The 17,941-nt window shown below is 39.7% G+C and overlaps 1 protein-coding gene across 1 annotated transcript in view; it reads right to left on the bottom strand.

Moving 5' to 3' along the window:
- The window catches only part of CHRNA7 (cholinergic receptor nicotinic alpha 7 subunit), a 509,577-nt gene that overhangs the window by 190,803 nt on the left and 300,833 nt on the right, over window positions 1-17,941 (bottom strand). The window contains exon 3 of the mRNA XM_053717538.1: window positions 8,722-8,766. Coding sequence (XP_053573513.1) covers window positions 8,722-8,766 — 45 coding nt within the window. The remainder of the gene's footprint in view (window positions 1-8,721; window positions 8,767-17,941) is intronic.

The raw sequence follows: 17,941 nt of genomic DNA, 5'->3' as shown, positions 1-17,941 counted from the left end.
AGACACGCCAGAAGATGCTTTTGACTTTCGCCTCTGACGTTGTCTGGGTTTGGAGGTCACGTGTGTGAGAAGTCTGCGGCGGTGTCAGCTGATCTGGGGAATCCCCGATATGACGTCTGTGTTTCCCTTTTGGAAAGCCAAATATCAGGCTCCTTTATAAATGCGCCCAGAGCTAATAAGCTTATTGGATGTAGGGAACACTACCCCTATGGTTGTAGTATAGTTGCAGGGCCCACTGAGTGACAGTCCATAATGTCTCCCACACAGTTCCAGCAACAAATAGCTGATAGTCAGATGAGTGGTTGTTGGTGATGGGTGGTATATAGAATTTCCACTTTAAGAACACAATCAACGCATTTCACCCTTCTCCTAGGGCACCACTCTGACAGCAAAAGCTCAGTGTGTACAAGGTGTGTAACCAAGGTGTATACCACCTTAAAAAATTGATCACACCCCTTTTGCTTATGAAATACCAATAGCTAATGAGGAAGGGGGTTAAAAGGATTACCTTTGGAAACAGAACACATCTTGAAAAAGCCCTAGGAGACGGGTGAAATGCATTGATTGTGTTCTTTATGTGGGAATTTTATATACCACCCATCACCAACAATCACTCATCTGGCTATCAGCTATTTGTTGCTGGAACTGTGTGGGAGACATTACGGACCGTCACTCAGTGGGCCCTGCAACTATACTACAACCATAGGGGTAGTGTCCCCTACATCCAATAAGCTAATTAGCTCTGGGTGCATTTAAAGAGGAGCCTTAAATTTAGCTTTTCAAAAGTGAATCACAGACATTATTCCCCAGAACAGCTGCCGCTGCTGCAGATTCCTCACACACATGACCTCCAAACCCAGATGACATCAGAAGCGGAAGCAGAAGCATCTTGTGGCGTGTCTAAGGGGAGCAAGTATACAAAGCTAGGGAAAAGAGCTGCTGGAGCAGACGAAGAGACAGTAACCATAAGGTATTTCCCAAACCATTAGCCTTACAGCAGTAATATCAGCATTTGGAGTGGATTACATTAAATATTTGCACTCTCTTGCACCTTGGATCAACCGTGACTTTTACAAACATTTTTTACATTTTTAACGATCGTTAAATTTTTTTTACATATCACTAGACGTCCAGTTTTTTAGTCTGCTGTGCATTTATACTGTTGCCTAATATCAACACATTAGTTTTTATTCATTAGTGTTGTAGTTATCTTTTATTTATGTATTAAATATATTTCTATTACAATCTGCTTGTTCGAGCTAATTTTTAGATATACACTAATCCATATATTTAGATATATTTCCTGCTTGTTTTTTTAACGCATATTAGCCTCTGCCCCAGCTATACCATTTAGCGTCAGTACTGCCTTGTTTTTTTCTATGCTTTTACTCCTGCCCAAACTTCCTTATTATAGTAAAATAGCTAAGAAAATACTAAAGAAAAATACTTGTAAAGGAAATAATCTTATATAGAATTCCACAAAATGTATTAAAATTTAACATTTTACAAGTTCTCTCATTTATCTGGTAGCTGTCATTTAAAAAAAAAAAAAAATCATAGATACAAGGATCTGTGTGCCCTGAAAACAGCAATGCACCTAACTGTGGCTAATGGTCTCAGGAAGATGATAATTAATACTATGATAATCACAAGACAGTTATAAAAACAAAATTTATGCTTACCTGATAAATTTATTTCTCTTGTGGTGTATCCAGTCCACGGATCATCCATTATTTGTGGGATATTCTCCTTCCCAACAGGAAGCTGCAAGAGGATCACCCACAGCAGAGCTGTCTATATAGCTCCTCCTCTAACTGCCACTACCAGTCATTCGACCGAAGACAAGCAAGAGAAAGGAGAAACCATAGGGTGCAGTGGTGACTGTAGTTTAAAAATAAAACACACCTGACGTAAAATGACAGGGCGGGCCATGGACTGGATACACCACAAGAGAAATAAATTTATAAGGTAAGCATAAATTTTGTTTTCTCTTGTAAGGTGTATCCAGTCCACGGATCATCCATTACTTGTGGGATATCAATACCAAAGCTATAGGACACGGATGAAGGGAGGGACAAGGCAGGTGCTTAAATAGAAGGCACCACTGCCTGCAAAACCTTTCTCCCAAAAATAGCCTCCGAAGAAGCAAAAGTATCAAATTTATAGAATTTTGAAAAAGTATGAAACGAAGACCAAGTCCCCGCCTTACAAATCTGTTCAACAGAAGCCTCATTCTTAAAAGCCCATGTGGAAGCTACCACTCTAGTAAAATGAGCTGTAATCCTTTCAGGAGGCTGCTGGCCAGCAGTCTCATAAGCTAAGCGTATTATACTCCTTAGCCAAAAAGAAAGAGAAGTTGCCGAAGCCTTTTGGCCTCTCCTCTGTCCAGAGTAGACAACAAGCAATGCAGATGTTTGACGAAAATCTTTAGTAGCTTGTAAATAAAACTTTAAAGCACGAACCACGTCAAGATTATGTAAAAGACGTTCCTTCTTTGAAGAAGGATTAGAACACAGTGACGGTACAACAATCTCCTGATTGATATTTTTATTAGATACCACCTTAGGTAGAAAACCAGGTTTGGTACGTAACACTACCTTATCGGAATGAAAAATGAGATCAGGAGAATCACATTGTAAAGCAGATAACTCCGAAACTCTTCGAGCCGAGGAGATAGCTACTAAAAACAAAACTTTCCAAGATAAGAGCTTAATATCTATGGAATGCAAAGGTTCAAATGGAACCCCTTGAAGAACCTTAAGAACTAAATTTAAACTCCAAGGCGGAGCAACAGGTTTAAACACAGGCTTAATTCTGACTAAAGCCTGACAAAACGCCTGCACGTCTGGAACCTTAGCCAGATGTTTGTGCAAAAGAATAGACAGAGCAGAAATCTGTCCCTTTAAGGAACTTGCTGACAAACCCTTCTCCAATCCATCTTGGAGAAAAGGTAATATCCTAGGAATCCTGACCTTACTCCATGAGTAACCCTTGGATTCACACCAATGAAGATATTTACACCATATCTTATGATAGATTTTCCTGGTGACAGGCTTTCGCGCCTGTATTAAGGTATCAATGACCGACTCGGAGAAACCACGCTTTGATAAAATCAAGCGTTCAATCTCCAAGCAGTCAGCCACAGAGAAATTAGATTTGGATGGTTGAAAGGACCCTGAAGTAGAAGGTCCTGTCTCAGAGGCAGAGTCCATGGTGGAAAGGATGACATGTCCACCAGATCTCCATGCCAAGTCCTGCGTGGCCACGCAGGTGCTATCAAAATCACTGATGCTCTCTCCTGCTTGACTTTGGCAATCAGACGAGGGAGCAGAGGAAACGGTGGAAACACATAAGCCAGGTTGAAGGACCAAGGCGCTGCTAGAGCATCTATCAGCGCTGCCTTGGGATCCCTGGACCTGGATCCGTAACAAGGAAGCTTGGCGTTCTGGCGAGACGCCATGAGATCCAGTTCTGGTTTGCCCCAACATTGAATCAACTGTGCAAACACCTCCGGATGGAGCTCCCACTCCCCAGGATGAAAAGTCTGTCGACTTACAAAATCCGCCTCCCAGTTCTCTACTCCTGGGATATGGATAGCTGATAGGTGGCAAGAGTGAATCTCTGCCCAACTAATTATCTTTGAAACCTCCAACATCGCTAGGGAACTCCTTGTTCCCCCTTGATGGTTGATGTAAGCTACAGTCATGATGTTGTCCGACTGAAATCTGATGAACCTCACTGCCGCTAGCTGAGGCCAAGTCTGAAGAGCATTGAATATCGCTCTTAGTTCCAGAATGTTTATCGGAAGTAGAGCCTCCTCCTGAGTCCATGACCCCTGAGCTTTCAGAGAGTTCCAGACTGCCCCTCAGCCCAGAAGGCTGGCATCTGTTGTTACTATTGTCCAAACTGGCCTGCGGAAGGTCATACCTTTGGACAGATGGACTCGAGATAGCCACCAGAAAAGAGAATCCCTGGTCTCTTGATCCAGATTTAGTAAAGGGGACAAATCTGTGTAATCCCCATTCCACTGACTGAGCATGCAGAGTTGCAGCGGTCTGAGATGTAGGCGGGCAAACGGAACTATGTCCATTGCCGCTACCATTAAGCCGATTACTTCCATACACTGGGCCACCGAAGGGCGAGAAGTAGAATAAAGAACACGGCAGGAATTTAGAAGTTTTGACAACCTGGCCTCTGTCAGGTAAATCCTCATTTCTACAGAATCTATCCCAGGAAGGAAACTCTTTTGAGAGGGGATAGAGAACTATTCTTTTCATTCACTTTCCACCCATGAGACCTCAGAAATGCCAGAACAATGTCCGTATGGGACTTGGCAATTTGGAAATTTGACGCCTGTATCAGAATGTCATTTAAGTAAGGGGCTACTGCTATGCCCCGCGGCCTTAGGACCGCCAGAAGTGACCCCAGAACCTTTGTAAAGATTCTTGGTGCCGTAGCTAACCCAAAGGGAAGAGCCACAAACTGGTAATGCCTGTCTAGGAAGGCGAACCTGAGAAACCGATGATGATCTTTGTGTATCGGAATGTGAAGATAAGCATCCTTTAAGTACACTGTAGTCATGTATTGACCCTCCTGGATCATAGGTAGGATGGTTTCGAATAGTCTCCATCTTGAAAGATGGGACCCTGAGAAATTTGTTTAGAATCTTGAGATCTAAGATTGGTCTGAAGGTTCCCTCTTTCTTGGGAACCACAAATAGATTTAAATAGAATCCTTGCCCCTGTTCCTCCTTTGGAACTGGGTGGATCACTCCCATAACTAGGAGGTCTTGAACACAATGTAAGAATGCTTCTCTCTTTATCTGGTCTGCAGATAATTGTGAAAGGTGAAATCTTCCTTTTGGGGAAGAAGCTTTGAAGTCCAGAAGATATCCCTGGAACACAATTTCCAACGCCCAGGGATCCTGGACGTCTCTTGCCCAAGCCTGGGCGAAGAGAGAAAGTCTGCCCCCTACTAGATCCATTACCGGATCGGGGGCCAATCTTTCATGCTGTCTTATAGGCAGCAGCAGGCTTCTTGGCCTGTTTACCTTTGTTCCAAGCCTGGTTAGGTCTCCAGACCAGCTTGGACTGGGCAACATTTCCCTCATGTTTTGTATTAGAGGAAGATGATGCCGTGCTCGTCTTAAAGTTTCGAAAAGCACGAAAATTAGTTTGTTTGGTCCTTAATTTGTTAGACCTATCCTGAGGAAGGGTATGACTTTTTCCTCCAGTAATATCAGAAATGATCTCCTTCAGACCAGGCCCGAATAGAGTCTGCCCCTTGAAGGGAATATTGAGAAGCTTAGACTTTGAAGTAACGTCAGCTGACCAGGTTTTAAGCCATAGCGCCCTACGCGCCTGAATAGCAAAACCTGAGTTCTTAGCCATTAGTTTAGTTAAATGAACAACGGCGTCAGAAACAAATGAATTGGCTAGCTTAAGCGCTTTAAGCTTGTCAAGTATATCATCCAATGGAGTTTCTACCTGTAAGGCCTCTTCCAGAGACTCAAACCAGAAGGCCGCAGCAGCAGTGACTGGGGCAATGCATGCAAGAGGCTGGAGAATAAAACCTTGTTGAATAAACATTTTCTTAAGGTAACCCTCTAACTTTTTATCCATTGGATCTAGGAAAGCACAACTGTCCTCGACGGGGATAGTTGTACGCTTAGCTAGGGTAGAAACTGCTCCCTCCACCTTAGGGACCGTTTGCCATAAGTCCCGTGTAGCGGCATCTATTGGAAACATTTTCTTAAAAATAGGAGGGGGAGAGAACGGTACACCTGGTCTATCCTATTCCTTAGTAATAATTTCTGAAAACCTTTTAGGTATTGGAAAAACATCAGTGTAAACAGGCACTGCATAGTATTTATCCAATCTACACAATTTCTCTGGCACTATAATGGTGTCACAGTCATCCAGAGTAGCTAAAACCTCCCTGAGCAACACGCGGAGGTGTTTAAACTTAAATTTAAATGTTGACATATCAGAATCAGGTTGAAGCATCTTCCCTGAGTCAGAAAAATCACCCACAGAAAGAAGCTCTCCTGCCTCAGCTTCTGCATATTGTGAGGGGATATCAGACATAGCTACTAAAGCGTCAGAGTGCTCTGTATTTTTTCTAGCCCCAGAGCTGTCTCGCTTTCCTTGTAACCCTGGTAGTTTGGACAATACCGCTGTAAGGGTATGATCCATAACTGCCGCCATGTCTTGTAAAGTAAACGCCATGGGCGCGCTAGATGTACTTGGCGCCTCTTGAGCGGGAGTCCCTTGAGCGGGAGTCAAAGGTTCTGACACGTGGGGCGAGTTAGTCGGCATAACTTCCCCCTTGTCAGTTTCCTCTGGTGATAAATTTTTTAAAGACAGAATATGATCTTTATAACTTAAAGTAAAATCAGTACATTTGGCACACATTCTAAGAGGGGGTTCCACAATGGCTTCTAAACATAATGAACAAGGAGGTTCCTCTATGTCAGACATGTTTAAACAGACTAGCAATGAGACCAGCAAGCTTGGAAAACACTTTGATAAATGTAAACAAGCAAAAAATAAAAACGATACTGTGCCTTTACTGTGTGGATTACTTCTATATTTAAAACTCTAGTAGTTTATAGACTTAAAAAGCCTTGGTCTAGCACTGTTGTCTAAAATTTTCCCTATGATGACGACCAACACTATATTGACTATTGCATTCTGGCTGTAGGGGGAATTGCAGTTGAAGGAACCGGTGTGGATTAGGTTTAATAGTGGTGTGGCTAATTCATTGTTAGTTTTGTTTGTGTTTGAAAGTATCAGCAATGGTTGTATGTAGTGGGGCTGGATAATAAATAGGGTTTATTGCAGTGAAAGGCTAACATGATGTGGAAGAGCATTTATTTTTATTTCACATGTGAGTCAGAAAAAACAGGCTGAAAGAATGCACTGAATAGCACCTCAGTTACCCAAATTTTGTATCACCTATTTACTTTTATTGTATGTAGTGGGTTTCAGACTACCTTGAGGCTGGTGTAAGGACTTTACACAAAAAGAGCATCATCACATAGTAGCTCCATTTATAGAACAACATTGCTGCAATGGTTTAGCAGTTCTTATTATAAAGTAATAACTTTCACTATATTTTTCATCAAACATGCACTTATGGAAGCTACTATTTGGCCAACATTTCCATTGGTTCTTTCCAATTGAATGGGTTTACATAATCTGCAGACCCTCTTAGAAATACAAGGGCAAAATTGGTTTCTACAGAAGGCAAGTTTAGGGATGGTGTTTGGTGAGAGTTATAATTCAGTATATTATAGCCAATGGCATTACAGAATTATAAATCACACTAGTCCCTCCATACATTCTGAATTAATTGTTCTAGAGCAGCACTGGCATCAAGCAAAGTGATTAAGGTATTGTTAGTGCTGACATCAAATGGCCCCTTGAAGACCAATCACCTCAGGCAGTTACTACTGCTTATTGTAAATCGGACACTTCCCATTAAAAGTCTGGATGACAAAAATGAATGTGGGAGAAATCTAAAACTCATTGTAAAGAGGAGAATATTTCCTATTAAATGTTGTCACAAGATTCTATAGGTATTTAAGTGTTTATATGTAAGAGGCAAGCACTTAAACATATATAGATCAGGTTTAGAGTGATTAAAGAGTAGAGCATTATAACTGTACTCTTTTTTTAACCAAAATAAAAACATACCCCCAAGAGACTCCCTAATTTGAAGGAACCAAGACATCTGAAAAATGAGTAATACAGACCTCTAGATCTCAAAAACAGTTAAAAATTGAGAATAGTTCATCCACTAGAGACAAGATAAAAGAAAATGTGCTACCTGTTCTACCAGCACACACTCTCATTGATAGACTTTCCTCTTTCAAATGGTGGGTCATGTGACCATTTTGATAGCATATGGTTCACGAAATACCTGCTTTAGAGTTATAAAACTTTAAACATATCTTGTATTTAGCTATATTCATCACATTATTATATTGAGAACATATATAATGGTGTCCCCACCAATAAAATCCTGCAGATGGAAGTGTATGTGTGTTTGTATGTATGTTGTTTGCCTGTCTGTGCCCTTATGAGTAAATTGTATTTGTGTGTGTGTGTCTTTATGTGTGTGTGTGCATGTGTTTGCCTGTGTGTGCCCCTATAAGTAAATTGTGTTTGTGTGTGTCTTTATGTGTGTGTGTGTGTGTGTGTGTTTCTTTATGTGTGTGTGTGTGTCTGTGCATGTGTTTGCCTGTGTGTGCCCCTATGAGTAAATTGTGTTTGTGTGTGTGTGTGTCTTTATGTGTGTGTGTCTTTATGTGTGTGTATGTGTTTGCCTGTGTGTGCCCCTATGAGTAAATTGTGTTTGTGTGTGTGTGTGTATTTATGTGTGTGTGTGTCTTTATGTGTGTGTATGTGTTTGCCTGTGTGTGCCCCTATGAGTAAATTGTGTTTGTGTGTGTGTGTCTTTATGTGTGTGTGTGTGTGTCTTTATGTGTGTATGTGTTTGCCTGTGTGTGCCCCTATGAGTAAATTGTGTTTGTGTGTGTGTGTGTGTCTTTATGTGTGTGTATGTGTTTGCCTGTGTGTGCCCCTATGAGTTAATTGTGTTTGTGTGTGTGTGTGTGTGTTTTTATGTGTGTGTGTGTGTCTTTATGTGTGTGCGTGTGTCTGTGTGTGTGTGTCTGTGTGTGTGTTCATGCAAACATCTATATATAAAATATCTTACCATTTGTAGCCATATATTCGTTGTCAAAACTTGATTTTTTTCATCCTAGAACAAAAAAATAAATAAATATATAAGCATAGATGGAAACTCACACAGTTAACTTCAATGTTTTCTTTTGTTCTTTTGAAGTACAATTATTATTGCCCAATTACCACACTTGCTAACGTTATGTTAAAATGCCAAATGTGTCAGAACACTTTCTATCCCTTTGCAACAAAGAAAAAAACATTTTTAAATGTAAAATATAGCCTAATATAGCAATGCTAAAATAAATACTCTTTATCAGACAAAAAATAAATTCTGCTAAAACATATCTGTATATCAAATGCAGCCAAAATCATATAACGCTAAAAAAAAGCCATTTGGATACTGTTAAAAGCACATCAATATTGTTAAGCCCTTGGGAAACATTATATTTTTATTGTATAATTTATGTATTACATTTTTAGGGGCCAATTTATCATTTGTCGACTGGCGGACATGATCTGCTGTAGCGATCATGTCTGCCAGACATCGATAAATGCTGACAGCATACGCTGTCAGCATTTATCATTGCACAAGCAGTTCTGGTGAACTGCTTGTGCAATGCCGCCCCCTGCAGATTGCAGCCAATCGGCCGCTAGCAGGGGTTGTCAATCAGCCTGATCGTATAGGATCGGGGCGGATTGATGTCCGCAGCCTCAGAGCAGGCACACAAGTTATGGAGCAGCGGTCTTTTCACCGACCCACAGAACTAAAAATACATGCATTGACACCCACAGAGAGGACACGAATGGCAAAGTAGCTATGTGTTGCAGATGGGGAACGTTAGTGTGGTATAGTGAAATATGACCCAGGTGTGAGGTACTGAAGGGCATCATTTTGTTACCGCTGTATCATAGCATACAAATCCAAAACTAGATCCAAATATACTGCAATCATCTTAAAACTATTACAAATCTTTTTAATAATATATTTTCTATCTTTGGATTTTTTTTTTCATAGCAAATTAACAAAACGAAGGCTATGATTGCAAAGTAGAATTCAATAAAAATGTAATTATTTAGATGGAAAACAAAAACATTGTGAAAACTCTCTCCAAGCCAGCATGACCTACCTGTCACTTCTAACAAGTAAATCAAAGTCTCACAGAGAACAAAGCAAGCCATCATGCCAATTTAAACGTCTTACCAATTAGAGTAAATAAGTTACATGGGTTTCCTTTAACTTAAATGTAGAAAGTAAAAAGCACGGAGCGACACATATAATTGAGATGGTGCCCATAATGCATTTTCTTTATTCTTTTTTTTTAAAATGTTCATTTTACCTGTTGAATTTTAAAATTAGTTTAAAGTAAGTGATATAAGATAGATTTTTAAGAATCACTAAAAGTAATTTGATTTATTTAACCTGCTTAGTCACTGTTTCTATTAAACTTAGATTCAATTATAATTGTTTTATATTTATGATGTCCGGTGAGTGTTCCAGTTCTTGCTTGCTACTGGTTATGTGTGGATTTAGCACGCTGGCATATGTATATATAACTAGTCATGAAATGATGCATAATGTGAATGGGCATTCTTCAGCATTGCATCTCAAGGTATTGTTTTTATCATTATGTCTGATGCAGCCAATTAGAGATAAGTTCACAAAGATTACAAGTTGTTTCCAGCAAACTGAGGTAAGCCCACCCCTCCCCCTAAACCTCTTAAAAAAAACTTGTACTCCCTTATCATTACAACTAAGATAATTGCTATTTTCTATTGTTAAATATTAAAATAACCCCCTAAATAAATCAGGTTAGATGGGTAATATTAGAGCATCTAAGCTCTGTTTACAGTTCAATTAAAGACCATAATTATCAGCAATAACCCTTGCTCAAAAGCAAGCATGATTGCCAACCTGTGGCAAAATCAACTTAGTACATTCAACCACTATTTAAAATCAAGAAGCCCAGGCTGACATACGTGGCTATTTGGCTGATGCATTAAATGAAAGGAAAATATAGGTTCTGGCAACATTTCATAATTTGGGCATCCATATTGGTTTGGGATGCCGTTAAGTGAGAGCAAAAACACAATTGAATTCCCATTGCAAATTTTCACCATATTCTTGCTGGTGAGCACCATTGTTAAGTGATGGAGGAAATAGACACATAAAGCAGAAAAAAGTATTTGTATATAAATAATGCATTATTTTATTATTGGTCCAATTAAAGATTTCATATTTGTATATCTCTAGGCACACACAAGACCTTACATTTAATTACTTAAAAGAAAGAATAACTGAATATGTAAGAAAAAAACACTGCTTTTTTTTCAAACAGTGAAAACATTGCTTTTTTTCATTTGTATACATATTGGACTGCATATTTTCTAGAAATGTGCATTTACGCTTTGGATGAATCCAAATTTGTATGAATTTAGCTGTTTAATCGAGTAGTCCAATACATGAACAGTTTAATACATTATTGGAAGAAATTGCTGAAGAACGAATGATTGTTTGAATAAATCGATTTGTTCATTCATTTGTCCCATTTGGCACAAAAAAATGGTGCATAAAGGAGGGAGGATATTAATCAGCTACTTTATTTATAATGATGTACACATGGTTTGACCATACTTGTGTCCATTGTCCCCTGTCCAATCCTACCATAGTATTACTATTACAATCTCAACGCGTCATTACATGAAAGCACTCATAACACTCATATATTCTATATCACCCAGCCCTCTTTGACAAGTTTGAGGACAGAGAATTCCCTGAAAGGTGGTTGATGGGTAGGCCAACTCATACATTATTATTATTATTGGTTATTTGTAGAGCGCCAACAGATTCCGCAGCGCTAAACAGATTCCGCAGCGCTAGACATGAGACCTCTCATTTCTTTACCAACACAATTTCTCGCTTACCTCTGCACTGCATGCCGTAAAATGTTTCCCTTCATCACAGCCGGCCACCTTCAGCCATCACCTGCATACTAAATAACATACATACTGAATAACAGTCTCCCATTCCAACCTCAAAAACATATATGCAATTGGTCTCTTGCTCAAATAGAAGAATCACAAAACAGTTGACCCTTCCATCCAAGCTGCTATCTGGGGACTATCTACTCCTGCCCAACAAATCACTCCAGCTCACTCTCTCTGATATGCACTCACACTGCTTTTCCATTCCTAGGTGAAGAAAGATATGGGTTCAGGGCCTGGATGCACACACCTGTCAGCCACAATCCTAGTCCAGGGCAGAGAGCCTATAATGAGGTCCACAAGAGGTGCCAAACTATGATTGAGAGCAGTAACTCTATCCTTCTAATGTATCAGTTTACTAATAACTGAATGGGTCCCAGTGCCTAAAAGCCACAATTATGTAATGGATGCGAAGGCGATAGTAAGCATTTGCATATTGACTATTATGATATATGTTACTTTCAATTCCCAATTGTTCTTTCATCGGCCTCCCTTTTCATGGATATTACAATGTTCTTTTTATCACTCCCATAACATCAATGACACACAACATCACTACAGACTTAGGAAGAAAAAACAACTTAAATATCTATTCTTTTTGGATTTCAACGGACAATAAAATCAAAACTAGTTTCATAATAATTTATAAAAAGCAAAAGCATACAATTCTCAATAATAAAATGAACATAATTTAAAAACAATCTTTATGAGGCACTGGCTCCTAATGACCATGTTTAAGAGTTTACACTATATATATATATATATATATATATATATATATATATATATATATATATATATATATATATATATATATATATATATATATATATATATATATATATATATATATATATGTTTTTAGTTGATGGCTGTCAACTGATGCAGTGGGAAAGGAAGATGGAAACAACTTTTAAATGTGCATTTGAAACAAATAATGCTTAGTTGAATTGTATTGTGTTATTGTATTGTCTTTTTATTATATATTTATTGATTATGCAATTCCACTGTATTTAATGGCTCTTTAAATTCTAACAATTGCAAAATAGGCAATTATTTCTATCTATAAGGACTGTGGCTAGCCTTGCATATTGCATATAAAACCAGAAATAAGTGTTTTGTTGATTCTTTTCTTCTGTAAACAAAAAAAAAAACATAAAATACAAATCAATTTCACAACCATTTAGAGTTGAATTATATGTTTTCTTATTGAAAAATAAATAAAATACATGTTAAAAATGTGTTAAAGGTTCACAGTACTTAAGAATTATATGTCAGATGCTCAGAAGCATCACATGTTAATATCTCCATGTGTGGTGTGCATACTAGCAGATGATGAAACAACACAATGGCAATAAAACATTCTTCACTTTGATTGTTTCTATCATTATTATTTTTTTTTGGCTTATAAACATATTTGTGCATTAAATGATCACATATACTTACAATAAATATATATATTAGCTGCCAAGAAAAAAACACTCTCTGGTTTTGAAAACAAATAGTATTTTTACTAGTGTGATGTTTCAAGGTATTCACCCCTTCCTCAGACAGGATGGGATGAATACCTCGAAACGTCACACTAGTAAAAATACTATTTGTTTTCAAAACCAGAGAGTGCTTTTTTCTTGGCAGCTCATCATTATTATCTGCACACTTGAAGATATTTATATATATATATACACACACAGAGAACAACCAGCACTCACTTACAAGCTCTCAGCTAAGATTAAAAGCAAAAATGGAAGTGTTAGTTACCACATTTGGCCAAATGGGACAAGCCCAGGTACCACATCAAGGTCCCTTCCAAAACCTGGTTCCCTAAAACAGCCACACAATGCAAGCTCTCAATCCAACAAACTGGGAACAAGTGAAGGGTGCACACCTTAGACCCTAGACATATACAAAACACGGAAAGGGACTGCACTCTCAGACTGGACTGGGTACACATTCCATGACCCTGCAACATGCTCAGTCCTGGGTGCTCACTGGCACTCACAGGAAGCTGTGTTGTCCCAAAATGTTTAGGCATTCTCATGTTTATTTCTTATTTCTTTTGTTTGTATTGGTATGACACAAAACAATAGGAGAAAAAAAAAAGCGCCAAATCTGACATATTTCACGCAAAACTCCAAAAATGGACTGGCCAAAATGATTGACACCTTCTCAAAATAAGAAATAATTGCATTCCAAGTTTGTGATGCTCCTGTAATTTGTCATTAAACTCACCTGTTTCAATTAACCCTTTGGCTGCTAAGCCAGTTTCCACCTGGGTGCTAAGCTAGATTTGAGCTTTTTTTTTTTTACTTTTTTTAAATATATTTATTTTTTACTTTTTTTCTGGATCACCAAGACTTACCTTTCCAACGGTGGGTCTTGGGGTCTGTATGTAGCTGCTTAGATGCCTGAGATACAGGCTTCTAAGCAGCATGCCCCCATTTCCCTATATTGTCCATTGTTAATTTTAAATAAAGTTGCACAGTGACATCATCACATCATTGCGCATGACATCACCATGCGAATTGTGAAGCCCCGTCGATTCCTCTCACTATTCAGGCCAGATCACTGGGGTGGGAGTAGGTGGGAGCCCCCAGATTGCCCTCAAGGTGGGTGAGTGCTAGCGAAGGCTCTGAGCCGGCGTCAGCACCTGTCTGGGACAATTTGCGATGGCTCACAGCCATCGTTAGCACTCAAAGGGTTAACAGGTGTTGACAATATAGAAATCACTCCAGCAACCAGTTGAAATGGTGAAAAATTGTTTCAACCTTTCTGTTGTGTGTTTCTGTGTGCCACACTGAGTATGGAGAAGAGAAAGAGCAGCAAAGAATTGTCTGAGGATTTCTAAACAAAAATTGTGTAAAAGCATGGACAATCTCAAGGTTACAAGTCCATCTCCAAAGATCGTAATGTTCCTGAGTCCACTGTGCACAACATTGTCAGGAAGTTTACAGCCTGGCACTGTAGCTAATCTCCCTGGAGGTGGACTAAAGAGAAAAATTTATCAAAGATTGCAGCAAAGGATTTTTGAATGGTGGATAAAGAACCTTGATCAACTTAAAGGACAAATTCAAGCCAACCTTCAGGCACAGGGTACAAATGTGCCAGCTCGCACTATATGTAACCATCTGAATGAAAAGGGATGCTATGGTAGGAGACCCAGGAGAAACCCACTGCTGACACAGAAACATAAAAAAGCCAGAATGTGCTGTGGACAGACAAAACAAAATTACAGCTTTTTGGTAAAGCCCATCATTCTACTGTTTTTAGAAAAAGAAATTAGGTTTTTAAAGAAAATAATACAGTCCCTACAGTCAAACATGGTTCACTGATGCTTTGGGGTTGCTTTGCTGCTTCAGGCACTGGATGTCTTGACTGTGTGCATGGCATTATGAAATCTGAAGACTACCAAAGAATTCTGTGGTGCAATGTAGGGCTCAGTGTCAGAAAGTTGGGTCTCTGTCAAAGGTCATGGGTCTCACAGCAGGACAATGACCCAAAGCACATGTCAAAAAGCACCCAGAAATGGTTTAAGACAAAGCACTGGAGAGTACTGAACTGGCCATCAATGAGTCTTGGTGGTCAATTTATCAAGCTCCATATGGAGCTTAATGCCCCTTGTTTCTGGCGAGCCTTCAGGCCTGCCGGAAACAGAAGTTATGAAGCAGCGGTCTAAAGACTGCTGCTCCATAACTTGTCCGCCTACTCTGAAGTGGCAGACAGAAATCAACCCGAATATCAATCAAACCGAAATCAACCCAAATACGATTGGGTTGATTGACACACCCTGCTAGCGGCCGCAAATCTGCAGGGGGCGGTATTGCACTAGCAGTTCACAAGAACTGCTGGTGCAATGATAAATTCCGACAACGTATGCTTTCATCATTTATCGATGTGCGGCAGACATGATACGCTACATCGTATCATGTCCGTCCGCACTATAATAAATATACCCCCAGATCTCAATCCCATAGAGCACCTGTGGAGAGATCTCAAAACAGCAGTTGGGAAAAGGTACCCTTCCAATCTGAGATACCTGAACCAGTTGGCGAAAGAAGAGTGGTCCAACATTCCAGTAGAGAGGTGTAAGAAACTCATTGATGGTTAAAGGAAGCAATTGATTTCAGTTATTTTTTCCAAGGGGTGTACTATCAAATATTAAATGGACAGTCTAGGCCATGATTCAGATAGGGCATGTAATTTGAAAAAAAAAATCAATTTACTTTTATCACCAATTTTTCTTTGTTCTCTTGATATTCTTAGTTGAAAGCTTAACCTAGGAGGTTCATATGCTAATTTCTTAGACCTTGAAGGCTACCTCTTTTCAGAATGCATTTTAACAGTTTTTCACCACTAGAGGGTGTTAGTTCATGTGTTTCATATAGATAACACTGTGCTCATGCACGTGAAGTTATCTGAGAGCAAGCACTAATTGGCTAAACTGCAAGTCTGTCAAAAGAACTGAAATAAAGGGGCAGTTTGCAGAGGCTTAGATACAAGATAATCACAGAGGTTAAAAGTATATTAACCCCTTAACGACCGAGGACGTGCAGGGTACGTCCTCAGAAAAAAGGCAGTTAACGCCTGAGAACGTACCCTGCACGTCCTCGGTGTGGAAAGCAGCTGGAAGCGATCCTGCTCGCTTCCAGCTGCTTTCCGGTTATTGCAGTGATGCCTCGATATGGAGGCATCCTGCAATAACCTTTTACGGCCATCCGATGCAGAGAGAGACACTCTGTGTCCCTCTCTGCACTGGACATCGATGGCCGGTATCGTTGGTGGGTGGGAGCCGGTGTGGGAGGTGGGTGGCGGCCATCGATGGCCCTGGTCATGTGGAGGGGGGCGGGATCGTGGGCGGGTAAGTCCGGGGGCACGCGCGGGCGCGCGCACGTGCACGAGGGGGCGGGTACGGGCCCGTGCACGGGGAGGGAGCGGGTGGGAACTGCTACACTACGGATATGTGTCCCAAAACAAAATAAAAGTGGGACATTTTAGCCTTAAATAAAAACCCTTAGGTGTGATTTAGGTGGTGGGGGTTGGTCCGTGGGGGGATTGAGCTACACTGCAGAAAAAAAATAAAAAAAAATAAAAAAATACACATTTGATTGTTCAAACTGGGTACTGGCAGACAGCTGCCAGTACCCAAGATGGCCCCCAATAAGGCTGAGAGGGAGGCTTAGAGAGCTGTTTTGGGGGGGATCAGGGAGGTTGGGGGTTAAGGGGGGATCCTAAACACAGCATATGTAAATATGCTTTTTTTTTTTTCTTAAAAAAAAAACAACAACTTTTATTTTAGTACTGGCAGACTTTCTGCCAGTACTTAAGATGGCGGGGACAATTGTGGGGTGGGGGAGAGAAGGGAGCTGTTTGGGAGGGATCAGGGGGTGGGATGTGTCAGGTGGGAGGCTGATCTCTACACTAAACCTAAAATTAACCCTGCAAGCTCCCTACAAACTACCTAATTAACCCCTTCACTGCTAGCCATAATACACGTGTGATGCGCAGCAGCATTTAGCGACTTTCTAATTACCAAAAAGCAACGCCAAAGTCATATATGTCTGCTATTTCTGAACAAAGGACATCCCAGAGAAGCATTTACAACCATTTGTGCCATAATTGCACAAGCTGTTTGTAAATAATTTCAGTGAGAAACCTAAAATTTTGAAAAAATTAACGTTTTTTTTTTACTTTGATCGCATTTGGCGGTGAAATGGTGACATGAAATATACCAAAATGGGCCTAGATCAATACTTGGGGTTGTCTACTACACTACACTAAAGCTAAAATTAACCCTAGAAGCTCCCTACATGCTCCCTAATTAACCCCTTCAATGCTGGGCATAATACACGTATTGTGCGCAGTGGCATTTAGCAGCCTTCTAATTACCAAAAAGCAAAGCCAAAGCCATATATGTCTGCTATTTCTGAACAAAGGGGATCCCAGAGAAGCATTTACAACCATTTATGCTATAATTGCATAAGTTGTTTGTAAATAATTTCAGTGAGAAACCTAAAGTTTGTGAAAAAATTTGTGAAAAAGTGAACAATTTTTTTTATTTGATCGCATTTGGCGGTGAAATAGTGTCATGAAATATACCAAAATGGGCCTAGATCAATACTTTGGGATGTCTTTGAAAAAAAAAAAATATACATGTCAATGGATATTCAGGGATTCCTGAAAGATATTAGTGTCCCAATGTAACTAGCGCTAATTTTGAAAAAAAGTGGTTTGGAAATAGCAAAGTGCTACTTGTATTTATGGCCCTATAACTT

Source organism: Bombina bombina, chromosome 6, assembly GCF_027579735.1.
Source record: "Bombina bombina isolate aBomBom1 chromosome 6, aBomBom1.pri, whole genome shotgun sequence".
NCBI lineage: Eukaryota > Metazoa > Chordata > Amphibia > Anura > Bombinatoridae > Bombina > Bombina bombina.
Note: the sequence above shows the minus strand (reverse complement) of the source record. Positions and strands in the feature narration are given on the sequence as shown.